Source organism: Elephas maximus, chromosome 9 (assembly GCF_024166365.1).
Source record: "Elephas maximus indicus isolate mEleMax1 chromosome 9, mEleMax1 primary haplotype, whole genome shotgun sequence".
Lineage (NCBI taxonomy): Eukaryota > Metazoa > Chordata > Mammalia > Proboscidea > Elephantidae > Elephas > Elephas maximus.
In genome coordinates this window covers 79,983,219-80,009,357 of record NC_064827.1, presented here as the reverse complement: position 1 = coordinate 80,009,357, position 26,139 = coordinate 79,983,219, and the positions used below count along the sequence as shown (strand labels likewise).

Sequence of the window (26,139 nt, the reverse complement as noted above, 5' to 3'; positions counted from 1 at the left end):
GGCCCAGGCGGCGGCCGGGTGACAGGCAGCTGCGCCCGTGGTCAGCGGGCTGGCGGGCGGTGGACGCAAGGGGCAGCAGTGAGCACCCGCTGGCCGCCTCCGGGCCGCCCTCCGCTCGGCTCCGCCCCAGGCGGCGGCCGCGCCCCGCCCTGCACGCTCCTGCTAGTTCTGCTTTCGGCGGCGGCGGCGGCGGCGGCGGCGGCTGTGGGCCGGCAGGCGGGCGCGGTAGGGGCCGGCGCTCCGGCAGCAGGTGGGCGGGGTGCGGGCCGGGCGGCGGCGGCAGGAGGCACGGGGCTGCCAGGCTGCGCTCGGCCGAGCGCAGCCGGCCGTGCGTGCGCACCATGGACTTCAATATGAAGAAGCTGGCGTCGGACGCGGGCATCTTCTTCACCCGGGCGGTGCAGGTGAGGCCTGGCGCCGCGCCGTGCTCCCAGCCGTGCGCCCAGCCGTGCGCCCTGGGCTCCCGCACGGCCGTCTCCCGGGGCCCGGATGTGGGGCGGGCGCAGCGCGGAGGGCGCCCCTGAAGCAGAACCCTTCGAGTGCAGCTGCCACCTTCCCCGCAGCGGGGACACCCTCAGCACGCTAGGTCCCCTGCTCCTTCAGCGCTGCCCAGGAGAGTGAGCCCGGGGCCGCTGTTTACACTGGCCGCACCCTCAGCATGACCCAGGGACGGGGGCTAAGCCCGGCCTCGGCCCTGCTGCCTGGGGAAGACGGACCAGTGCCCACCATTTCGACCAGCTGGGTTACCGCCCTGCCCTGGCTTTTCCCCGAGGCCCTGTGGGAGCCCCGCTGTGGAGGGGAAAGGGCAGGAGGCTGCTCCTCCCTCCCTGTCTCTCTGCCTAGCCAGAGCTCTGGCTTTGGTGAGGGCATTTGGAGGCCTGGGTCCGTGTCCAGGGACTCATGCACCCCTCACATCCCCTTCTCTGAGCCTCCGTCTCTACACTTGTGCAATGGGCTGGTGATGCTGTGATCCTTCAGGATCCTTTACAGGCTTGGAGAGTCAGGCCAGAATCCAGTAGGTCTGTGGTTGTTTCCTTTCTGCTCCCTGGGAGGCCTGTTTCCTCTTAGTCCCCAGGCCAGGGGTTAGGGAGAGCTGGGGCCTGGCTTGGACCGCTCCTTGGGAAACTGTCCAGGCCGATGATGCCAGGATTGGAGCAGGTACTATCCATTGGCGGTCTGGGAGAGAAGCTGAGGCAGCTTAATGTCATGTTGAAGATCTGGAGTCACATATGGTAGTGAATGCTCCCTTCTGTGACCTTGGGGAAGTGGCCTCACCTCTTTGGGCCTCAGTTTCTCAATCTGGAAAATGGGATTACTAATACCCCCCCTGCCAGAATGGATGTGAGGACCCCATGGGACTGTGCGTGTACGTGATCACTAAAGGCAAGCTCATTATTGGTATCCCTGTGGTTAATAGTGCCCTTATACATCACATGACCTTGGGCAAGTCTCTTTCCCTCTCTGAGCCTCAATCTCCCCATCTGTAAATCGGTTGTAACATTGTGCTTGCCTCAGACGGTGGCTGTGGGGTTCAGTGAGATCCTGCAGGCACAGGGGCCTGTTCCGTTGCATTCCTCTGGCCCTGTTGTCCTTGTCCATGTTGTTGGCACTACTGAGGAGGCCTTTCCTCCCTGGAGGAGCCCCAGCCCCTGCCAGGCCTCCCTCCCTGAAGCCTGTGTGGTGGTGTTTACTAGAAAGTGCAGTGTCCCCATGAGAATTAGTGTCCCAGGGGGTGAGGATTTGCTGCTTGGTGCTTCTAGCCTGGTCAGTGCCCCCAGTCCTAGTGGGGATGCTAGGACTCCAGACCCCTCAGACAGGCCCAGTCTTTCTGACAGGTGAGGAATCCACCCTAGTGTTAACATGGAAACTGCAATATCTCCCACATCTGGGGAAGAACCTGATCTACCGGTTTCCTTCTGCCATTGGGGCCCAGGCACCTGACCTGACATTACTCGAAGGGCTCAGGAGTCATGGTGGGGGGCGGGGAGCTTGGGCCCTGTGGCTTCGCTTCAGTGGCTAGTGGCAGGTCCACGGGGTCGCCCATAATGGAGTGGGAGCCGACAGCGCCCAGGCTCCAGCCTCCCAGGATGGAGGAGGGAGCTGGAAGCTTTATAAATAGAGGCTTTCTCTGGCTCTGCACGCCCACCCCCTGCTGCTGGCATCTTGCAGGGAGCAGCCTTGGTCTCTGCAGGCACAGGCCTCTGAGGCACCAGGCCCCTTCCCCTTGGCAGGGATGGCAGGCCCAATCCCCTTGGCAGGGATGGCAGGCCCAAGGAGAGGGGGACCTGAAATATGACCTGGGCAGGAAAGGCCACACAAGGGACCTGCCTAAGGCCAGGTAGCCCAGGGAATGGTGGAGAGTTCTTCATTATCAATACGTAGGCGGCTTCTCTGTGTAGATTCCACCTTGCGAGGCACAAAGGCATGCTGGGTAAGCACTCGGCCCCTCCATGTACCAGGGACAACTTTTAAGAGCCTCACACCCACCCCTGTCCCAGCAGGAACAAGGCCATGGCTTCGGGATGAGAATCTAGAGGGCAGGATCCCTTTTACATGGGTAATTCCGGAATGCCTTCCAGGTGAAGTGCTCTTGAACTATGTCTTCGAAGTAGGGAGAATTTTGTGAAGTTGGCACAGGGAGGGTATTCCAGGTAATGGGCAGAGCCCAGATGAGGACCATGAGGCAGCAAAACATAAGGTATATTTGAGAATGGGTAGGATGCCAGTGGGGGCGGGCAGGAGAAGTGATAGGATGAGTACTGTTAATAGTAATTGTAATAATAGTACTGGTAACAATGATAGTAAAAAAAAAAAAAAAAGCTGGAAGGCAGTGGCGTCATCATAATCAGAGCTAGGCAGACCGCGGTGGGCGCAGAATGGATGCCCAAGGGGTCAGGACAGCCTGGGAGGCCTTAGTACCTGTGGGATGTGAGGAATAGGGTGGGAGGGGTGAGGAGGGGAGGTATTGAGGTGCACATTTAGAGCAGGCTGGACTGGGTTTGAGGAGCCCTGGTGGTGCAGTGGTTAAGCACTCGGCTGTTAACTGAAAGGTTGGTATTTCAAACCCACCAGCTGCTCCATGGAAGAAAGATGTGATAGTCTACTTCCATAAAGATTACAGCCTTGGAAACCCTATTGGGCAGTTCTACCCTGTCCTATCTGGTTGCTATGAGTCAGGACCGACTTGCTGGCAATGGGTTTGGTTTGGTTTTTGGACTGGGTTTGGAGACGTTGAGTGTGAAGAAGTTCCTGTATCATTGGGGTAAGGAGGTCCCAGGTAGCTCCTGGGAACCGAGGAGGTGTGTGAGGGAGACATTTTATTATAATGATGATGATGATAGTACAAGCTAACATTTATTGAGTTCTTACTGTGTGCCAGCCACAGAGCTAAGCACCTTCTAAATAATCAATGAGTCAGGTCCCGTTATCCCATTCTTCAGGAGGTGACTTCACCTCTCTGACCCTCAGTTTCCTCTTCTGGAAAATGGGGCTAATGCCATCCTCCTCAGAGAGCTGTGTGAGGTAAGGCCTATTTAGGGCCTGGCTCCCAGCAGGGGACCCTCTCCAGGGAGACCACAGCTTCGGGAGCCTGAGGTGGAAGAGGAGGCAGAGGCGACAAGAGTGGGGGAAGTAGAAGGAGGGCTGGGAGCAGCTAGTCCCCAGGTGAGGAGCTGGAGGCTATAGCCCTGCCAGCCTGGCCTGCCCAGCTGTGTGGGAAGAAACCCAAACCCTGCTACATAATTGATGGCTGCTGAGGAGCCTGACTGTCTCAGGCGTCTGCCTCCCACTCCCTGCAGCTGGAGCAGCCTTGTGGCCTCTGGGTTAATCATTGGTGCCCAGTGGCTCAGGAGGGACCTCCAGACCCCAGGTTGTGATGACTCTTAACTCAAGCATGGTCCTGGCCCCTTGCTTAGCCTCAGTAGCCTCCCCTGTAAAACGGGAAACTTCACCCAATCTGCCTTGGAGGGGTAGTGGAAGAGCCAATGAGGTCACTGATGTAAGGTACTTAGCACAGGCCGGGCCTCAGATACGATGGGTGTTATTTGTTGTTATTATTACTGACCTTATTGTGCACGCCTTCTCTCCCCTGCCCCCTTTTTTTTTTGTATATTTTTTAATGGTACTTTAGATGAAGGTTTACAGAGCATATTAGTTTCTCATTAAACAATTAGTACACATATTGTTTTGTGACACTGGTTGCCAACCCCATGACATGTCAACGCTCTCCCCTTCTTGGCCTTGGGTTCCCCTTTTCCAGCTTTCCTGTCCTCTCCTGACTTCTTGTCCTTGCCCCTGGGCTGGTGTGCCCATTTAATCTTGTTTTGTTTTATGGGCCTATCTAATCTTTGGCTGAAGGGTAAACCTCAGGAGTTACTTCAGTACTGAGTTAAAAGGGTTCCTGGGGGCCATGCTCTCAGGGTTTCTCCGGTCTGTGTCAGACCAGTAAATGTGGTCTTTTTTTGTGAGTTAGAACTTTGTTGTACATTTTTCTCCAGCTCTGTCCAGTACTCTCTTATTGTGATCCCTGTCAGTGCAGACAGTGGTAGTAGCCAGGCACCATCTAGTTGTGCTGGACTCAGTCTGGTGGAGGCTGTGGTAGTTGTGGTTCCTTAGTCCCTTGGACTAATCTTTCTCTTGTACCTTTGATTTTTTTCATTCTTGCTCTAGACAGTGTGAGACCAGTATAGTATCTTTGGTGGCCGCTCACAAGCTTTTAAGACCCTAGATGCTACTCACCAAAGAAGGATGTAGAACATTTTCTCTGTAAACTATGTTATGCCATTTGAGCTAGATGTCCCCCTAGGCATGGTCCCCAGCCCTCAGCCCAGTAATTTGGTCCCTTAGGGAGGCCTTCTCCATTTTGCTCTTTAGCTGTAACCTTGGGCAAGCCCCTTGCCCTGGCTAGTGAAGGCCTTGGTGTCTCTGTTTGAAAAATGTGGACATTGGTCCAGGGGCCTTAAATCAGAGTGGTCAGGGCTTTGGGCTGGTTTCTGGCTGTTTCTTGGTGGCCCACATGGCTTCTGCCAGCCCTAAAGGGTAATTCATGTGGCATCCTGATCCCTGTCTGGCCTTGGGGTGGAGCTGCCAGGCTTTCTGGCCCAGGGCGTACCCAGCAATTGGCTCCAGCGGACTGGCGGTGTGCCATGTCTTTTGGCCATGCTTCCTTCCCACACATTCCTCTGCTGACTCCATGCCAGACCCCAGCCTTAATGTCTTACTTGCACCTTCCTTCCTGCCTTCCTTCAGCCTCCCAACCACCCTAGGAGGGAGATGCTCTTACTTATTATCCCCATTTTTCAGCTCGAGAAACCGGTGCTCAGAGAGGCAAAGCCACTTGCCCAAGGTCACACAGCTTGTCAGTGGCAGAACTAAGACTTGAAGCAAGGTCTGTGATTCCAGAGCCTAGGTTTCTTCCTACTTACTCCCCTGGCACCCCCTCCCCAGCAGGCTCCCAGCTCCCCATGGAGCCTCCTGAAAACCCAGACCTTACTCTGTGCCCAGTTTGTTCTATGAGCCCTTTCCACCAAAACCTCCTGCTGAGTCAGGCTGGAAGGACCTGTAAAGATGGGCTCCTGAGGGTTCCTCACCCATCTAAATTGTACACTAGATTTTGTATAATTGTGCATTTCTGTGGGGAGAGGGTCTACAACTTATATCAGATTTAAAAAAAAAAGCTATGATCCCTAAACTGTAGCCCAAACAGAGGAGCCAGTGGAGGCCCAGAGTAGGGTAGTAACTTGATCAAGGTCACAGAGCAGATTAAGAGCAGAGCGAGTCTCTTGACCTTAGGACTTGGGTTCCAGCCAGAAGGCAGGGGTAGCAGTCCTCAGTCTACCTGTGTCCAGGCCCCCATTCCTTTCTGACCCCTCCCCACCCCTCGGCCCCACAGTTCACAGAGGAGAAATTCGGCCAGGCCGAGAAGACTGAGCTCGATGCACACTTTGAAAACCTTCTGACCCGGGCAGACAGCACCAAGAACTGGACAGAGAAGATCCTGAGGCAGACAGAGGTGCTGCTGCAGCCCAACCCTAGTGAGTGGATGCAGGCCGACCCGCGGGGGTGAGGAGTGGGGAAGCAGCTGGCAGGAGGCCAGGCCTTGCTGAGGCCAGGCAGGTGGGACTGGGCAGCTGAGCAGGCAGGATTTCAGTTAGACCCTGGGGCTTAAGGGTGTTATGGGAAGTCCCAGGTAAAGAGAACAAGAGACTCGGTTTTGGGCTCCAGGATGCTCTCTGGAGCAGCAGAACTGCTAAGTTTTGCACAAAGGAGTTAAAGAAATCCTTAGAGACTACAACACACTTGAGAGGAGAGACAGGAAGAGCATAAACTCAGTCATTTTAGAGAAGTCAGCGAGATCCAGAGATGGCAAAGGGCTTGCCCAAAGTCACAGAGCGAGCAAGGAATGAGAAGAACCAAACTACAGGAGAACCTGCTGGAAAAGGGTGACATGGAGTTGTGCCACTTGTCTACCTATAAACCTGACATGGGCCTGAATGCCTGGAGATCTTTTGGGAGCCAGGGCCAGGGAATTGTTCGTGTGTATGTGATGCCCAGTACATCCATGTTCCAATGGGGAAGGCAGGAGCCAGGCTTTGACTTTGGCCCTGTCAACTCCAGCTGTGTGACCTCAGGAAGATACTTCATGTTTCTGAGCCTTAGCTTGTGTAGAGTGAAGTGTTAATAGTGCAGTCCCACAGGGTTGAGGTGGGCATAGGCAAGAGAATATTCCAGAAGTCACCAGCTAGGCACTTTAGTGGATAGGGCCTAGTCTGGATCTGTTTCTCTCCCCATGGCTTTCATCCTTGGGCTTGGACCAAAGAGCCCTGTGGCTTTTATTGCTATCTCCTCACAGGTGCCCGTGTGGAGGAGTTCCTGTATGAGAAGCTGGACAGGAAGGTCCCCTCGCGAGTCACCAACGGGGAGCTGCTGGCTCAGTACATGGCAGAGGCGGCTAGTGAGCTGGGGCCCACTACTCCCTACGGTGAGCCAGGTCCCACAGCTGGGCTTGGGAGATGAGGTCTCTCTATCTCTATTTTTGCCCCCCTCCCTTCCTTCCTTCATTTTTTCCATTACACAAATAATACCTGAATTTATCCTTATTGTGAAAACCTCAATCAATGCAGAAGAAAATAGTAAAAAATGGAAGTCTCCCTTACCTAGTTTTGCTTTGTGTGTGTTTTAATTGTGATAGGATATATATAACACAGCATTTGACATTTCAACCGTTTTTACATGTACAGTTCAGTGACATTAATTACGTTCACCATGTGTACAACTGTCACCATGTGTATTTTTTTTTTTTTTTTTAATATTAATAAGGAATTTTATTTGAACATATTATGATATTAATATATTTGTGGTCTTCACAGAAATAAGTACCCTTGTATTGAAGACATTTACTCTTTTTATATTGTCTTTCTGTGCTTAGAGTCCCAATATTTTTTTTTTTTTTTTTATAATAACTTTTATTAAGCTTCAAGTGAACGTTTACAAATCCAATCAGTCTGTCACATATAAGTTTACATACATCTCACTCCCTACTCCCATTTACTCACCCCGTCTTGAGTCAGCCCTTTCAGTCTCTCCTTTCTTGACAATTTTGCCGGCTTCCCTCTCTCTCTATCCTCCCATCCCCCCTCCAGACAAGAGTTGCCAACACAATCTCAAGTGTACACCTGATATAATTAGCTCACTCTTCATCAGCGTCTCTCTCCCACCCGCTGACCAGTCCCTTTCATGTCTGATGAGTTGTCTTCAGGGATGGTTCCTGTCCTGTGTCAACAGAAGGTCTGGAGAGCATGACCGCCGGGATTCCTCTAGTCTCAGTCAGACCATTAAGTTTGGTCTTCTTATGAGAATTTGGGGTCTGCATCCCACTGCTCTCCTGCTCCCTCAGGGGTCCTCTGCTGAGCTCCCTGTCAGGGCAGTCATCGATTGTGGCCGGGCACCAACTAGTTCTTCTGGTCTCAGGATGATGTAGGTCTCTGGTTCATGTGGCCCTTTCTGTCTCTTGGGCTCTTAGTTGTCATGTGGGCTTGGTGTTCTTCATTTTCCTTTGCTCCAGGTGGGTTGAGACCAATTGCTGCATCTTAGATGGCTGCTTGTTAGCATTTAAGACCCCAGACGCCACATTTCAAAGTGGGATGCAGAATGATTTCATAATAGAATTATTTTGCCAATTGACTTAGAAGTCCCCGCAAACCATGTTCCCCAGACCCCCGCGCTTGCTCCGCTGAGCTTTGAAGCATTCATTTTATCCCGGAAACTTCTTTGCTTTTGGTCCAGTCCAATTGAGCTGACCTTCCATGTATTGAGTGTTGTCTTTCCCTTCACCTAAAGCAGTTCTTATCTACTGATTAATCAATAAAAAAACCCTCTCCCACCCTCCCTCCCTCCCCCCCTCGTAACCACAAAAGTATGTGTTCTTCTCAGGTTTACTATTTCTCAAGATCTTATAATAGTGGTCTTATACAATATTTGTCCTTTTGCCTCTGACTCATTTCGCTCAGCATAATGCCTTCCAGGTTCCTCCATGTTATGAAATGTTTCAGAGATTCGTCACTGTTCTTTATCGATGCGTAGTATTCCATTGTGTGAATATACCACAATTTATTTACCCATTCATCCGTTGATGGACACCTTGGTTGCTTCCAACTTTTTGCTATTGTAAACAGAGCTGCAATAAACATGGGTGTGCATATATCTGTTTGTATGAAGGCTCTTGTATCTCTAGGGTATATTCCGAGGAGTGGGATTTCTGGGTTGTATGGTAGTTCTATTTCTAACTGTTTAAGATAACGCCAGATAGATTTCCAAAGTGGTTGTACCATTTTACATTCCCACCAGCAGTGTATGAGAGTTCCAATCTCTCCGCAGCCTCTCCAACATTTATTATTTTGTGTTTTTTGGATTAATGCCAGCCTTGCTGGTGTGAGATGGAATCTCATCGTAGTTTTAATTTGCATTTCTCTAATGGCTAATGATCGAGAGCATTTTCTCATGTATCTGTTGGCTGCCTGAATATCTTCTTTAGAGAAATGTGTGTTCATATCCTTTGCCCACTTCTTGATTGGGTTGTTTGTCTTTTTGTGGTTGAGTTTTGACAGAATCATGTAGATTTTAGAGATCAGGCGCTGGTCGGAGATGTCATAGCTGAAAATTCTTTCCCAATCTGTAGGTGGTCTTTTTACTCTTTTGGTGAAGTCTTTAGATGAGCATAGGTGTTTGATTTTTAGGAGCTCCCAGTTATCGGGTTTCTCTTCATCATTTTTGGTAATGTTTTGTATTCTGTTTATACCTTGTATTAGGGCTCCTAGGGTTGTCCCAATTTTTTCTTCCATGATCTTTATCGTTTTAGTCTTTATGTTTAGGTCTTTGATCCACTTGGAGTTAGTTTTTGTGCATGGTGTGAGGTATGGGTCCTGTTTCATTTTTTTGCAAATGGATATCCAGTTATGCCAGCACCATTTGTTAAAAAGGCTGTCTTTTCCCCAGTTAATTGACACTGGTCCTTTGTCAAATATCAGCTGCTCATACGTGGATGGATCTATGTCTGGGTTCTCAATTCTGTTCCATTGGTCTATGTGTCTGTTGTTGTACCAATACCAGGCTGTTTTGACTACTGTGGCTGTATAATAGGTTCTGAAGTCAGGTAAGGTGAGGCCTCCCACTTTCTTCTTCTTTTTCAGTAGTGCTTTGCTTATCCGGGGCTTCTTTCCCTTCCATATGAAATTGGTGATTTGTTTCTCTATCCCCTTAAAATATGACATTGGAATTTGGATCGGAAGTGCGTTAAATGTATAGATGGCTTTTGGTAGAATAGACATTTTTACTATGTTAAGTCTTCCTATCCATGAGCAAGGTATGTTTTTCCACTTATGTATGTCCTTTTGAATTTCTTGTAGTAGAGCTTTGTAGTTTTCTTTGTATAGGTCTTTTACATCCTTGGTAAGATTTATTCCTAAGTATCTTATCTTCTTGGGGGCTACCGTGAATGGTATTGATTTGGTTATTTCCTCTTCGGTGTTCTTTTTGTTGATGTAGAGGAATCCAAGTGATTTTTGTATGTTTATTTTATAACCTGAGACTCTGCCAAACTCTTCTATTAGTTTCAGTAGTTTTCTGGAGGATTCCTTAGGGTTTTCTGTGTATATAATCATGTCATCTGCAAATAGTGATAACTTTACTTCTTCCTTGCCAATCCGGATACCTTTTATTTCTTTGTCTAGCCTGATTGCCCTGGCTAAGACTTCCAACACGATGTTGAATAAGAGCGGTGATAAAGGGCATCCTTGTCTGGTTCCCGTTCTCAAGGGAAATGCTTTCAGGTTCTCTCCATTTAGAGTGATATTGGCTGTTGGCTTTGCATAGATGCCCTTTATTATGTTGAGGAATTTTCCTTCAATTCCTATTTTGGTAAGAGTTTTTATCATAAATGGGTGTTGGACTTTGTCAAATGCCTTTTCTGCATCAATTGATAAGATCATGTGGTTTTTGTCTTTTGTTTTATTTATGTGATGGATTACATTAATGGTTTTTCTGATATTAAACCAGCCTTGCATACCTGGTATAAATCCCACTTGATCAGGGTGAATTATTTTTTTGATGTGTTGTTGGATTCTATTGGCTAGAATTTTGTTGAGGATTTTTGCATCAATGTTCATGAGGGATATAGGTCTATAATTTTCTTTTTTTGTAATGTCTTTACCTGGTTTTGGTATCAGGGAGATGGTGGCTTCATAGAATGAGTTGGGTAGTATTCCGTCATTTTCTATGCTTTGGAATACCTTTAGTAGTAGTGGTGTTAACTCTTCTCTGAAAATTTGGTAGAACTCTGCAGTGAAGCCGTCCGGGCCAGGACTTTTTTTTGTTGGGAGTTTTTTGATTACCGTTTCAATCTCTTTTTTTGTTATGGGTCTATTTAGTTGTTCTGCTTCTGAATGTGTTAGTTTAGGTAGGTAGTGTTTTTCAAGGAATTCATCCATTTCTTCTAGGTTTTCAAATTTGTTAGAGTACAATTTTTCATAATAATCTGAAATGATTCTTTTAATTTCATTTGGTTCTGTTGTGATGTGGTCCTTCTCATTTCTTATTCGGGTTATTTGTTTCCTTTCCTGTATTTCTTTAGTCAGTCTAGCCAATGGTATATCAATTTTGTTAATTTTTCAAAGAACCAGCTTTTGGCTTTGTTAATTCTTTCAATTGTTTTTCTGTTCTCTAATTCATTTAATTCAGCTCTAATTTTTATTATTTGTTTTCTTCTGGTGCCTGATGGATTCTTTTGTTGCTCACTTTCTATTTGTTCAAGTTGTAGGGACAGTTCTCTGATTTTGGCTCTTTCTTCTTTTTGTATGTGTGCATTTATTGATATAAATTGACCTCTGAGCACTGCTTTTGCTGTGTCCCAGAGGTTTTGATAGGAAGTATTTTCATTCTCGTTGCTTTCTATGAATTTCCTTATTCCCTCCTTGATGTCTTCTATAACCCAGTCTTTTTTCAGGAGGGTATTGTTCATTTTCCAAGTATTTGATTTCTTTTCCCTCGTTCTTCTGTTATTGATCTCTAGTTTTATTGCCTTGTGGTCTGAGAAGATGCTTTGTAATATTTCGATGTTTTGGACTCTGCAAAGGTTTGTTTTATGACCTAATATGTGGTCTATTCTAGAGAATGTTCCATGTGCGCTAGAAAAAAAAGTATATTTTGCAGCAGTTGGGTGGAGAGTTCTGTATAAGTCAATGAGGTCAAGTTGGTTGATTGTTGTAATTAGATCTTCCGTGTCTCTGTTGAGCTTCTTACTGGATGTCCTGTCCTTCTCCGAAAGGGGTGTGTTGAAGTCTCCTACTATAATTGTGGAGGTATCTATCTCGCTTTTCAGTTCTGTTAAAATTTGATTTATATATCTTGCAGCCCTGTCATTGGGTGCGTAAATATTTAATATGGTTATGTCTTCCTGATCAATTGTCCCTTTTATCATTATATAGTGTCCTTCTTTATCCTTTGTGGTGGATTTAAGTCTAAAGTCTATTTTGTCAGAAATTAATATTGCTACTCCTCTTCTTTTTTGCTTATTGTTTGCTTGATATACTTTTTTCCATCCTTTGAGTTTTAGTTTGTTTGTGTCTCTAAGTCTAAGGTGTGTCTCTTGTAGGCAGCATATAGATGGATCGTGTTTCTTTATCCAGTCTGTGACTCTCTGTCTCTTTATTGGTGCATTTAGTCCATTTACATTCAGGGTAATTATAGATAAATAAGTTTTTAGTGCTGTCATTTTGATGCCTTTTTATGTGTGTTGTTGACAATTTCATTTTTCCACATACTTTTTTGTGCTGAGGCGTTTTTCTTAGTAAATTGTGAGATCCTCACTTTCATAGTGTTTGACTTTATGTTAGTTGAGTCGTTACGTTTTTCTTGGTTTTTGTCTTGAGTTATAGAGTTGTTATACCTTTTTGTGGTTACCTCATTATATACCCCTATTTTTCTAAGTAAAAACCTAACTTGTATTGTTCTATATCGCCTTGTATCACTCTCCATATGGCAGTTCAATGCCTCCTGTATTTAGTCCCTCTTTTTGATTATTGTGATCTTTTACCTATTGACTTCCATGATTCCCTGTTATGTGTATTTTTTTTTTAATTAATCTTAATTTGTTTGTTTTTGTGATTTCCCTATTTGAGTTGATATCAGGACGTTCTGTTTTGTGACCTTGTGTTGTGCTGATATCTGATATTATTGGTTCTCTGACCAAACAATATCCTTTAGTATTTCTTGTAGCTTTGGTTTGGTTTTTGCAAATTCTCTAAACTTGTGTTTGTCTGTAAATATCTTAATTTCGCCTTCATATTTCAGAGAGAGTTTTGCTGGATATATGATCCTTGGTTGGCAGTTTTTCTCCTTCAGTGTTCTGTATATGTCGTCCCATTCCCTTCTTGCCTGCATGGTTTCTGCTGAGTAGTCAGAACATATTCTTATTGATTCTCCCTTGAAGGAAACCTTTCTTTTCTCCCTGGCTGCTTTTAAAATTTTCTGTTTATCTTTGGTTTTGGTGAGTTTGATGATAATATGTCTTGGTGTTTTTCTTTTTGGATCAATCTTAAATGGGGTTCGATGAGCATCTTGGATAGATATCCTTTCGTCTTTCATGATGTCAGGGAAGTTTTCTGTCAGAAGTTCTTCAACTATTTTCTCTGTGTTTTCTGTCCCCCCTCCCTGTTCTGGGACTCCAATCACCCGCAGGTTATCCTTCTTGATAGAGTCCCACATAATTCTTAGGGTTTCTTCATTTTTTTTAATTCTTTTATCTGATTTTTTTTCAGCTATGTTGGTGTTGATTCCCTGGTCCTCCAGATGTCCCAGTCTGCATTCTAATTGCTCGAGTCTGCTCCTCTGACTTCCTAGTGTGTTGTCTAATTCTGTTATTTTATTGTTAATCTTTTGGATTTCTACATGTTGTCTCTCTATGGATTCTTGCAACTTATTAATTTTTCCAGTATGTTCTTGAATAATCTTTTTGAGTTCTTCAACAGTTTTATCAGTGTGTTCCTTGGCTTTTTCTGCAGATATCCTAATTTCATTTGTGATATCATTAAGCATTCTGTAAATTAGTTTTTTATATTCTGTATCTGATAATTCCAAAATTGTATCTTCATTTGGGAAAGATTTTGATTCTTTTGTTTGGGGAGTTGGAGAAGCTGTCACAGTCTGCTTCTTTAAGTGGTTTGATATGGATTGTTGTCTCCGAGCCATCACTGGGAAACTAGTTTTTCCAGAAAATCCGCTGCGTGCAGTCCAAATCCCTGTGGGACGGTTCCCCGGCTCGGATGCTGCTCTTTCTGCTCCAAGATCAGTCACTGCCTCCCGGGGACTGCTCCTAGCGGCTGCGTCCCACGCCGCCCGTGGAACCGGCTAGTCCCCCTCCCGGGGTTAGTTCAGGGGGGTGGAGCAGGTCTCTGTGCTTGTGCCGTACCTGACTGGTACGCTGGCTCCAGGCTCTGGAAACAATCGCTGCTTCCCCGTATTAGTTCGTTCTCCGTCTCTAAATCTGTGTTTGTTGTTCAGGGTTCGTAGATTGTTATGTATGTGATCGATTCACTTGTTTTTCCGTGTCTTTGTTGTAAGAGGGATCCGAGGTAGCGTCTGCCTAGTCCGCCATCTTGGCTCCGCCCCTACCATGTGTATTTTTTAACAGAATCATGTTTTGCAAACTGATTTTTTTAACTTGGCATGGTACTACAGATATCTGTTTACGGAAGCACTTAGAAGTCTACCTCAGGCTTTTTTTTCCTCCATTTTTAACAGTTTTTATTGAGGTATCATTTACATACCATAAAGTATACCTATTTTAAGGGTGTAATTCAATTATTTTTGGTAAGTTTACAGAGTTGTCCAGACAGCTCAACAATCCAGTTTAAAGAACATTTCTACCACCCCAAAAAGAAACCTTGTGTCATGTGTGTTTACAATCAATCTCCACTCCCAGCCCTAGGCAACCACTAATTTGTTTTCTATCTCTGTTTATTTGTCTTCTCTGAACATTTCGTATAAATGAAATCGTGCAACATATAGGCTTTTGCATCTGACTTCTTTCACTTAGCATAATGTTTTTGAGGTTTGGCCATGTTGTAGCACATTTTAGAATTTAATTCCTTTTCATTGCTGAATAGTATTCCATTGTATGGATAATACGCCTCCTCCTCACTTATCAACGATATTGTTATCTGACATTTTGCATTTACGACAATAGAAAAAAATCTACTGTCCTCACTATTTTGCACATTAACAATGTACATCTGGCAGTAATGAATGCCAAGGTGCAAGGCGAGAGTAACATTGGCTGTGATGGTTAAGGTTATGTGTTAACTTGCTGGACCATGATTCTCAATGGTTTGGCAGTTATGTAATGATGTAGTCATCCTTCATTTTGTGATCTGATGTGGTTATCCTCCATTTTTGCATAACCCAATTTTCACATAATGACCTGGTTTTTGGAACTTAACCGTGTCAGTAAGTGAGGAGCGGGTGGTCCCGTATGTTTTTGTCCATTCACCAGTTGATGGATATCGGGGTTGTTTTTCTCTGAACATTTGCATGCAAGTCTTTGTGTGGACATATGTTTTCCATTCTCTTGAGTAAATACCTAGGAGTGGAATTGTTGAGTCATATGATAAATTTATGTTTAACTTTTTAAGAAATTGCCAAACTGTTTTCCAAAGTGCCCATGTGGTTTTACATTCTCACCAGGAGTGTGTTGTTTAATTTCTAGATATTTGTGGATTTTCCAAGTTTCCTTCCGTTGTTGATTTCTAATTTAATTTCGCTATGGTCAGAGAGCATACTTTGTATATTTTAATCCTGTTACACGTATTGAGACTTGTTTTATGGCCTAGCATATCATCTGTCCTGGAGAATGTTCCATGCACACTTAAACAAATTTACGTTGTTATAGAGTGGAGTGTTATATAAATGTCAGTTAGGTCTAGTTGGTTGATAGTGTTGTTCAAGTCTTCTTTATCCTTGCTGCTTTTTTTTTTTTCTTATTCGTTATTATTACTCTTTGTACTCCCTCTCTCTCCCTCCCCCATTCCCTGGTAATCACAAATCTTTTTACTTATTCTAGATATTTTTTGTAAGTGGGATCATAGAGTATTTGTCTTTTGTGTCTGGCTCATCTCACTTAACATAATGTTTTTAGGTTCATCTGTATGGTAACATGTATCAGGACTTCATTTCACTTTATAGCTAAATAATACTTCATTGTGTAGATGTACCACATTTTGTTTATTCATTCCTCTGTTGATGGGCAGTTGAGTTGTTTTCGCCTTTTGGCTATTGTGAATAGTGTGGAAATGAGCTTTGATGTACATGTGTCTGTTGGAGTCATTCCTTTCAATTTTTTTGAGTATACACTTACGAATTCTTGGGTCATATGGTATTTCTATGTGTAACTTTTTGAAGAAAAGCCAAACTGTTTACCACAGAAGCTGTACCATTTTACATTCCCACCAGCTGTGCACCACTGTTCCAATTTCTCCACATCCTCTCCGACACTTGATAGTTTCTGTTTTTTGTTTGTTTGTTTTTTCTTTTTAAATAATACCCATCCTAGTTGGTGTGAAGTGCCATCTCATTGTTGTTTTGCTCTGCATTTCCCTGATGACTAATGATGTTGAGCATCTTTTCATGTGCTTGTTGGTCATTTGTGTATCTTCTTTGGAGAAATGTCTAAGCAGATCCTTTGTCTTTTGTTTAATGGGGCTGTTATTTTTCCTGAGTTTTAAGAGTTCTTTATATATTTTGAATGTTAAACTCTTCTCTGATAAATAGTTTCTAAATATTTTCTCCCATCCTGTAGGTTGCCTTTTAACTCTCTTGATAATATCCTCTGAAGCACAGAAGTTTTTCATTTTGATGAAGTCTAGCTTATCTGGTTTTTTTTTTCTTTTGTTCCTGGTGCTTTTGGAGTCATATCTAAAAATTCACTGTCTAAAAGAACGTTCTGAAGCATTACCTCTGTGTTTGCTTCTAAGAGTGTCCTGGTGTTAGCACTTATATATGCGTCATTGATCCATTTTGAGTTAATTTTTGTATATGACGTGAGACATGGATCCAGCTTCATTCTTCTGCATGTGAAAATCTAGTTGTTACAGTACCATTTGTTGAAGAGACTATTCTTTCTCCATTGAATGGCCTTGGCGCCCTTGTTGAAAATAAATTGCCCTGGACCTAAGAGTTTACTTCTGGATTCTCAACTCTATTCTATTGGTTTATATGTTGATATTTATACCAGTACCACAGTATTTAAAACTATTGTAGGTTTAGAGTACATTTTGAAATTGGAAATATGAGTCCTCCTACTTTCTTTTCTTTTTTTCCAAGATTATTTTGGCTATTCAGAGTCCCTTGCAATTCCATGTGAATTTGAGGATCTACTTTTCCATTTCTGCAAAAGAGACTGTTGAAATTTTAATAGGATTTATGCTGTACCTGTAGATCACTTTAGGTAGAATTAACATCGTAACAATATTCAGTCTACCAATCCATACACACAGAAGTTTTTCCATGTGTTTATATCTCCTTTCATTTCTTTCAGCAGTGTTTTACACTTTCAGTGTCAAGGTTGTTCATTTCCTTGGTTAAACTGATTCCTAGGTACTTTATTCTTTTTACCAAGGTCCAGTGAGTCTTCTTGAATAAAATACTTCTTAAGCCCTGGTCATGCAGTGGTTAAGAGCTTGGCTGCTAACCAAAAAAAAAAAAAGGTCAGCTATTCAAATTCACCAGCTGCTCCTTGGAAACCCTGTGGGGCAGTTCTACTCTGTCCTATAAGTCACTATGAGTTGGAATCGACTCGATGGCAACAGGTTTTTTTTTTTTTTAATTTGTTATTTACCTCTGGTCAATTTCCCAAGTTCTGAAATGTTTTTTTGACAGTTTTGTGCAGTTTTTATTACTGCTTTTGGGGGAGAGGACTTGTTGAGCTCCTCTTTCTGCCATTCCAGAAGCCTACCCCCACTTCAGTTTTTTTAATGGCTGCGTAGTGTTCCATTTTTGGGATGTCCCACTATTTATTTGTCAGTCCTCAGTTGATAATGTAGATTGCTTCCACTTTTTGCCAGGCAGACCATCCTGCACTTCATGTCCTTGCCCAAGCCTCTCCAGCATGCCTTTCTAAGCTCTCCCCTGCTTCCTGGGGATCAGTGCAGCCTGAGCCTGAGCCTCTACTCACCCTTCAACCCTCCTTTCTCAGGGAAGACACTGATCAAGGTGGCAGAAGCTGAAAAACGACTGGGAGGTGCCGAGAGGGACTTTATCCACACAGCCTCCATCAACTTCCTTACACCCTTGCGCAACTTCCTGGAAGGAGACTGGAAGACAATTTCGGTGAGAGCCTGAGGCCGCTCAGTTTCTTGGTAACGTGGTAGCCATCTTCTTTGACCCTTTAAGCGCAGGTTCCCCTCCCCTTGCTGGGACTCCAGAACTCCTGGGACCTCCCCAGGTTTGGCTTCTGTGGGCTGAGTAAGCTGGAGTGGATGTCCTTCCGTCTCTGGGCCTCAGTTTCCCCGTCTTGACAAGATGGCCCTATGGGCTGTCTTGCCACAGCCACGGGTCTCCCAGGGCTGCCCAGGGTCTCACTGTTCCCACCCCCAACCCTGCAGAAGGAGAGGCGGCTCCTCCAAAACCGGCGTCTGGACTTGGATGCCTGCAAAGCACGGCTGAAGAAGGCCAAGGCTGCAGAAGCCAAAGCCACGGTAGGTGTCCCCACTGGCCTCCCAGCCCCACCAGACTCTGGCTGGAGCCACAAGGCTGTGAAGGGACCTGGTGTTTGGCATGACTTCTCTCCTCCCTCTCTGCCTGGAGTGGTCTGGCTGGGGGACACTGGGCTGGGCTGGCCACCTCAGGTCATGCCTCTCTACCCCTGACCCCCGAGGGAACCCTGGTGACCCCAGAGCTCTGGGTCCCAGGGCAGTCGTTTATGGGGTGGGTGGACCAGCAGTACCCCCACCTGGGCCCAGGGTACCCCACAGCCTTCCCAGACAGCCAGTTGAAGTCTCTTGCATGGTCCTTTCCCGCCCTCTGTGGATGCTCTGCTCTCTGTCCCCGGCTCTGCCCGACCATGGCTCCCCCTTACTAACTACCCCACCTGCTGCTCGAACACTGGGCCCAGGGTGCCCTGTTCTCAGTCTCCCCTGCCACGGTCTGGAGAACCTTGGAGCTGGACCGCCCACCTGCTCAGACGTGTCTGAGGGACTCTTTCAAGAGCCCCATCAGACTGGGCAGGGCCTGGGCCATCTGGGTTCCCTCTTTCCCTCCCGGAGGTCTGTTCTACATGTCTGGACCATGGGACACAGAGCATGGGGTGATCCAGCCATGGCCTTGCCCAGGATTAGGAGAGCTGGCCCCAGGGTTGGGCACAGTCCTAGGATGCCAGGCGGCTCAGGGGTGCAAGGGTCTGAAGACCTCCTCACACCCTGAGGAGGTGACTCCCAGGTTCAGGGTGTGCCAGGGAAACCACTCCTACGTCTGCCTAGGCTCTAGGCTGAGGAAGGCCTAGCCCTGCCCAGACTCACAGCTGCCTATAAGAACCCCAGCCCCAAACGTTCCTTGCATTCCCCTCCCACAGTGGGGCCACTATGGGCTGTGCTACTTTTGGCAAGAGTCACGGACAGGCTCTAAGCTCATCTAGGCGTGTGGGGTCCAGGTCAGAGGCAGAGGCTCAGCCACTGGAGTCTTGGGGTTGCCCAGGTGATCCGATGGCTATTGGGATGGCCTCTTCTAAGTCACCTGGACAGGACAATCTCTCCCTGTCACTTGGGGCTGGATAGGCTCTCCCCTAGTGACTTGGCGAGAACAAACTTCCTCCACCTGGCAGGTGAGGGTAGCCTTTCCGTGGTGACTGGAGTGGTACAACCTCTTCTCTAGTTGGTTGGCCCAGACAGTCTCACATCTTTTGGTCAGGCCAGGAACCTTCTCCAGAGCTGGGAACTAGGCAGCCCCAGCTACAATGTCTCAAATGACTCAAGCCAGGCATTTCTGTCCTTGTACCCACCCCTGTAAATACACATGCAGGCACATACCAGGACTCCTTCCAGAAGGTGGGGTTGTGTGTATCCATCTGCCTAGTATCCCTTTCTGCTGGGGCCTGGGGGGCCTGCTCCTGCCTGCGCTGTGGACCCACTAACTCTTTGTTTTTGTTCTTTTCTGTTCTGCTTTGGGTAACTTGGCTCAGTGTGAGGGAGATGTGAGTATACCTGTCCCACGTGCTGTGCTGCTGCTTGACTTGCCCCATCTCGCCCTTGGGCCTGTGGGGCTGTGGCCGGCCCAGGGCACATCCTGGGGGCATTTTGCAAGCAGCTGGTCTCCCCATCAGAGCCTCTGCCATGCATAACCTCTGGTTTGGAGGGAATGCCAGGCATTGGAGGCTGTGGGTCAGCTTTTTGCAAATGTTGAAAGCCTGTCACTCTGTCCATCCATGCATCCATCTGTCCACCCTTGTTGCGGGGGAGGGTCCTGGTCCTTGATGCAGGAGCAAGCTATATGGTGTGTGGTGAATCTGGGATGGAGAAAGCTATGGTGGGGGCAGGCTTTGTTTGGGGGACTGTGGCTCTAACTTGCGTGTCTGAGTGAGACTGGTCAAGGGAGGAGAGGGGCATGACCCAACCTGGGGCTTCACCAGAAGTCAGGATGCTGACAACAGCCACAAGCTGACTGCCACATCTGCTCTCAGGATCCCCAGCCATTTTCCCCACTTGGTCTTTGTCTTGACTTTTGAGTCTCTAAGCCCTCCTTATTTCCAGGAGGTTGGATTGGGGAGAAGGGTTTCCATGTTGTATTTGTCTATAGCCTCTTGTCCCTGGGGTTGGGGGCTCCTGGCATCTCCCTGTGGGAGACCCTGGGGTGGCCTCCAGGCCTCAGCCTTGGCCCCAACCCAGTGTGACCCCTCCGTGAACTCTGTTCTCCGCCAGACGGTGCCTGACTTTCAGGAGACTAGACCTCGTAATTACATTCTCTCGGCCAGCGCCTCTGCGGTAAGCGCCCCCCACCCATCCCACCCCCAGCCTCCTTTGCCCCCACGTCCCACTCCCACACCTGGCCCTGACTGCACAGGAAGCAGGGGCTTGAGGGTAAGGCAGGGGCACCACGCACCTGGATGGGCAAGGCCTGAGGCTGGGGGGAAGCAGTAGAGGGGGAAAGGAAAGCAGCAGCCCCTACCTCTGTCCACCTGTCTGTCCCCTGTACCTTGTGACCATGTTGCTGGACCTGCTCCTCCCTGTAGAATGCTGACGAGAAGGCTCAGCCAGCTGCACGGAACAGTGTGGTGGACTTAGGATGGCGGTTGTCCCATCTCCAGGGGGCCTGAAAGTCTGCCCACCCCCATTCACCATAACCCTGACCAGCTCGCACAGTCCTCACCCCCTGGTCCCATTTCCATTCACCACCTACTGAGGGCCAGGCCCTGTGCGGGTCCAAGGGATAGAGAGAGGAAGAGGCCTGGGCCCTGCCTTCCAGGAGCTCACGGACTCGTAAGGCCAGGTGACAGGGATGGCCACTGGTTTACTGGCTGCCTTTGTAGGGCACCTGCTAGGTGTGGTAACCCTGAGGAGATGGCCTTAAGAGTGAGCAGGGAGAGGGAAGGCATTGCAGGTAGAAAGAACAGCTTGTGCAAAGGCCCAAAGGTTTGAGAAGACAGTGTGCCCAAGAATGACTGAAGCTGGAAGTGTAGGGGGAGGGAGTGGGCAGTGGTGGGAGGTGTGGGACAGAAAGTGGTCAGGGGCTGGATTGTGAAGGCTTTGAATGTTTTGTGTCTTTTTTTTTTTTTTACAGCATTGTTGAGATATTTGGTATTTACTCTTTAGCGTTTGGGACATAGGCCAGTCACATCTCTCCTGTTATGCCTGTGCAACCACTGCTGTGCCCTTTCTGCCTTTCTCTGTCCTTCCATTTTCCCCATGGCAGTCCTCCCGTGGACTCTTGGTTCTTCATTTCTGTTACAAGCATGTTGCTGCGTGTTACTCGTGTCATTCAGTAGCTGCATAATTGTCCCTCATGGGTGACAACCGTAATTGACTCTAGCAGGCCCCATGGAGGTCACATCCCATGTTTTGATTTTATAAGCCACACTGTGGTGGACATCTTTGTCCACATGGACTGGCCTTGTTTCGCTTTCCATATCTCGGGCGATTGTCTTAGGATAGATTTCTGGAAGTGGGCAGGAGAAACGGGTCTCCTAAGTCATGGTGGGGGGAGGGGGGGCTTTTCTTCTTTAGACTTTGGATGACACTTCCTGCCCTCCTTCCTGGTCCGAGTGGGAGGAGAAATACCCTGGAGGGTGGAGACTACCCTGTTATTTTCTTTTGCCACTGAACCCCAGTGTGACTCAGGCACGAGGCTGTCTTTCTCTCCCGAAGAACAGAAAGGTTCAGTGCCTGGCCCAGGGTCACATGGTCCTGCCTCCCAGCCCACCAGCTTTAGCCAAGTATCAGGGTATCAGGGTGGGGTGGGGGGGACACTTGGTCTCCCTTGAGACCCCAATATGAGATGGGGGCTTACACTGTAGGCGAGACTCGGGAGAAACACAAGCAGGACTTCCCAGCTGGCTGTTCTCCCCCTCCCTGCATGTGGCATGTTAGACTGGACTGTGGTGGTCAGTCCCTGCTCACACCAGGCCTCATCCCAGCCTCAGCTCCTGGTTTGGGAGGTGGGGATGGCGTGGTGGGAGGTGGAGGGAAGGGGTGGGAAGAGGCTGGGGTCTCCAGGAGCTGGGGCAGGGCAGGGGCTCTGGGGTTGAGCTATCCTCCCCTCCCCTCCCCCGCTGACCGGTCCTGTTGTGGTCTCCGCAGCTTTGGAATGATGAGGTGGACAAGGTGAGTAGCACTGGGGGGCTTGGGAGGAGAGGGCTAGTAGGCGGTGGGGAATGGCAGCCAGGCACACCTGCTGCTGTAAGACTCAGGTCTGGTTTCTAGTTCTGAGCTCTGCCCATACATGCTTGGACCACATTCCCTCTCTGGGCCTGAGTTTCCCTCTGTGGGGAAGCTTTTACTCCACAGAGCCTGGCGGCACACAGTAGACACTCAGGAGGCATTTGCTAATTGGATTTTACCCTGATGGGTGATAGTATCAAAAGAGCAAATGGACGGATGTGAACGCCCATGGCAAAGCATAGGAGGGCCTGTCGCTGTGGCGGGTGGTCACAGGAATCCATCAGCTCAAGGGGGTCCCTGGTGGGGTTGTAGCTTCTCCAAGGGATAGGGATCCTGAGCTCAGAGTCCAGGCTCCAGGTCTGATCAGGGGTAGAGATTGGACCCGTGCCCCCCAGATGTCAGTCTTCATCCTAGGGGGCAGTGAATCCTACACATGGAGGGGAAGAGGAAGCTGTTCCCAGGTGGGCCTGAGGGCCCTGGAGGATGACAGGAGGGAGGCGAGTCTGGCTCTCTTATGCTCTCACACTGCCCTACCTCACACTGCCCTGCCGTTTCCAGGCTGAGCAGGAGCTCCGAGTGGCCCAGACAGAGTTTGACCGGCAGGCAGAAGTGACCCGCCTCCTGCTAGAGGGAATCAGTAGCACTCATGTAAGTCTTCCTTCCAATTCCTTTTTTTTAATATTTCTATTTTTGTTGTTGAAAATATACACAGCAGAATATACACCAGTTCAATAATTTCTACCCCAATTCCGCCTTTGATCAGTCTTTGTGCTATTCCTCATGCCTCCACTCAGTGTACTTGAATCTCAGAAGATGGGAAAGGTAGTCCTTGGCCCTGTGGTCTCCAAGCGTATAATCTCAGCATTACCCAGAGACACCCTTGGGGCTGGAGGTGCTGCCTTAAGCAGAGCAATCCCTGAAGAGTAGGGTATCTCTGTCTTCTAAGGGAGCAGGAAACTTGGGGCCGAGAGGTTGGAATGCTGGGCCAGGGTCTAGCAGAGGATGGGGGTGAATCCAAAGGGTCGGCAATTCAAATACACCAGCCACTCCATGGGAGAAGGATGTGGCAATCTGCTTCCGGGAAGATTACGCCTTGGAAACCCCATGGGGCAGTTCTTTCTTGTCCTGTAGGGTCCCTACAAGTTGGAATCGACTCAACGGCAGTGGGTTTTGTTTTGAATACACCCCTCAGTCCCATGGGTGGATGTTAGAAGTCACCACTGGACCTCTTCCCCACAGGTGAACCACCTTCGCTGCCTCCATGAGTTCGTCGAGTCCCAGACAACTTACTATGCGCAGTGCTACCGCCACATGCTGGACTTACAGAAACAGCTGGGCAGGTGTGGGCACTATGACCAGGCACCACTGAGCCCACTGGAGGCCCCTGGCTCCCAGATTCAAACGGCAACCCAGCCTTATTCGGGCATGAACCTTCTCCCACCTGAGCTCCGAAAGCTCTCAACTGAGCCTCTCACTCTGATGGGAGCCATCATGTCCCTCTCTGGGCCCAGGCACCCCATCAGTATGACAGTGGGTGGTTGGGCTTGGGAACCTGAGTACTCTGGGGTTCTGCAAACAGTCTCAGGAGAAGGCCAGGGGTAGGGAGGATGGCAGGGACAAAGGGGCAGACATCTCACTTTCCCACTTTGCTTTTCCCTTCATGCTGCCAGCTCCCAGGGAGCCATGTAAGTAGCGGAGCAAGGTCTCCTAGACTGGGGAGGGGCCCTTGCCTCTGGGACAGTGGCAGTGGGCCCAGCTGGTACTCTGGGGTAGGAGGGACGCCTAGGACTGAGTCACAGGGATATGGCTTCCAGCTGCTGAGACACATCCCTCACCTCTCCAGATTTCCAGGCACCTTCATAGGCACTACAGAGCCTGCCTCCCCGCCCCTGAGCAGCACCTCGCCCACCACTACTGCGGCCACAATGCCTGTGGTGCCCTCTGTGGCTGGCTTGGCACCTCCAGGGGAGGCTGCTCTCTGCCTGGAGGAGGTGGCCCCACCTGCCAGCGGAACCCGTAAGGCACGCGTGCTCTATGACTATGAGGCTGCTGACAGCAGTGAGCTGGCCCTGCTGGCTGATGAGGTGGGCCTGGGTGCTACAAGGGGTGGCAGGAAAGGGCTGGACTATGAACAGTCAGAAAACTGGAACTGGGGAGCAGCAGGCCTAAAGACTTTCAGTTGCTGAGGGGCCCTGGGGATAGAGCAAGTATGAGGAGGGTGGAGGGAAGGAAGCAGCTCTGTCTGAGGAGGCACTTTATAATCTGCCATGTCCCAGGGGAGTAGGTGGGGAGGTAACCGCCTGTCACTGGAGGTGTAGATGCCCATGTATCATGGGGAGTCTCAACTCTGTCCCCTCCAGCTGGGGTCCAGCTCTGCTTTTGGCTGGGTCCTTGACCCCCCCCTCTGCCCTCCCTCTTCAGCTCATCACTGTCTACAGCCTGCCTGGCATGGACCCTGACTGGCTCATTGGTGAGCGAGGCAACAAGAAGGGCAAGGTCCCTGTCACCTACTTGGAGCTGCTCAGCTAAGCAGGCCCCCTCCCAGGCCCCTGCCCGTTCTGGCCTGGGCAGGAGAGTCTGGGTGCAGCCCTGCCACTTATCTTGTCTGTTGGTGACCCAGCTGCTCAGGGTGGGGAGACTGACCCCCTCCTGTCCTTGCTCCTGGTCATCCAGCTGTGAGGGAGCCGAACAGGCTGAATGATCCCTGTTCCCGCCTAGTCCTGCTTCTGACTTGTGGTTCTGGAGCCTCTAATCCTGCCTGCATCCCCTGAGCACCCCAGCCCTCCCCAATCTGTTGAGGAGGGAGAGGGCTGGCTAGAGCAGCTGCACTCAGACCCTAGGCCCGTGGTGGGAGTCGGCCACAGACGGCCTGAGGAAGCACTGGGGTGCACCCCTGGGAAGAAGAGAGCACCTGTATTTTAGTTGCCAAAAGCAGAAAAGGGAAAAGCAATGGGGCCGGCAGGTCTCTGGCAGCCCCCAGGAACTGGGTACCGTCCCTCCTGGCTGAGCCTGGAGCCAGAGGGGAGAACTGGCAGGAGAGGCAGGGTTGGGCTCCGGAGCAGCATCTTCCCGGTGCTACCCTTTCCCCTTCCCCACCTTTTACAGCTCAAGCCAAGTACAGTGGCTGCAGCCTTCACCTCTCCAAACTCACTTTTTAACTGGTATTTTTACTTCTGCCTGTCTGCTTGCTCTCTAGCCAATGACAAATAATAAACATGTTTGTGTGCAAGCTGCCCGGGCTTCTGTCAGAGGTCACTGACACCACGGGACTGGCCTGAGGGTGGGAGAGGAAGGACAGCTTCACATTTACAGTTTCCTTTCTGGGTGGGGTAATATACAGGAGTGAGCAGCACTCTGGCTATGGGCCCCTCTCCCAGGAGTAGTAGGGCAGAAGGAAAGGCAGTGCATCCCTCACAGCGCTCCCTTCTCACAGGCCTAGAGCCATGCTCCTCAGATGGGAGTGCTCTGCCTGTACGTGAAGCTGCACAGGAAACGTTTCATTCCTAAGAAAACGTCCCTAAATTTAGACAGATTATGGAATATAAACTGTGTATAATTTTGAATGAATATAAATACATATAAATTTACCTGACAGTTTAAGCTAAAGTACTGCTGGCTGTCAGCGTTCTGTGGGCAGGGTATTGAGTCAAGCATGCTCTGGCGCTCTCATGGTGACCTCACAGCACTGCGAGGTAGGCAGTGTTCCCATTTCACAGACAAGGAGGAA

The 26,139-nt window shown here is 48.6% G+C and overlaps 1 protein-coding gene across 3 annotated transcripts; it reads left to right on the top strand.

The window, feature by feature from the left end:
- The first annotated feature begins 211 nt into the window (after positions 1-211).
- SH3GLB2 (SH3 domain containing GRB2 like, endophilin B2) lies at positions 212-25,674 on the top strand. Of its 3 annotated transcripts, XM_049895542.1 has the most exons (12): positions 212-404; positions 5,891-6,032; positions 6,851-6,979; positions 17,741-17,874; positions 18,150-18,242; positions 20,457-20,519; positions 21,759-21,908; positions 22,332-22,355; positions 22,971-23,060; positions 23,652-23,752; positions 24,256-24,496; positions 24,834-25,674. In XM_049895542.1, the coding sequence occupies exons 1-12, from the start codon at positions 342-344 to the stop codon at positions 24,939-24,941; spliced, it is 1,338 nt and encodes a 445-aa protein (XP_049751499.1). In that variant the 5' UTR covers positions 212-341; the 3' UTR covers positions 24,942-25,674. The 3 variants fall into 3 exon arrangements, with proteins under 3 accessions (XP_049751499.1, XP_049751497.1, XP_049751498.1); XM_049895540.1 differs by lacking the exon at positions 21,759-21,908 and having other exon boundaries at positions 253-404; positions 24,834-25,672; XM_049895541.1 differs by lacking the exons at positions 21,759-21,908; positions 22,332-22,355 and having other exon boundaries at positions 253-404; positions 24,834-25,672.
- The last annotated feature ends 465 nt before the right edge of the window (positions 25,675-26,139 follow it).

Excerpts from the sequence above, each read along its gene's own strand:
- SH3GLB2 (XM_049895542.1), top strand. The coding sequence starts at position 342 with ATGGACTTCAATATGAAGAAGCTGGCGTCGGACGCGGGCATCTTCTTC. Across the intron at positions 20,520-21,758 it reads TCTCGGCCAGCGCCTCTGCG|ACTTTGGATGACACTTCCTG; the intron begins GTAAGCGCCCCC and ends TTTCTTCTTTAG. Across the intron at positions 23,753-24,255 it reads TTACAGAAACAGCTGGGCAG|ATTTCCAGGCACCTTCATAG; the intron begins GTGTGGGCACTA and ends TCACCTCTCCAG.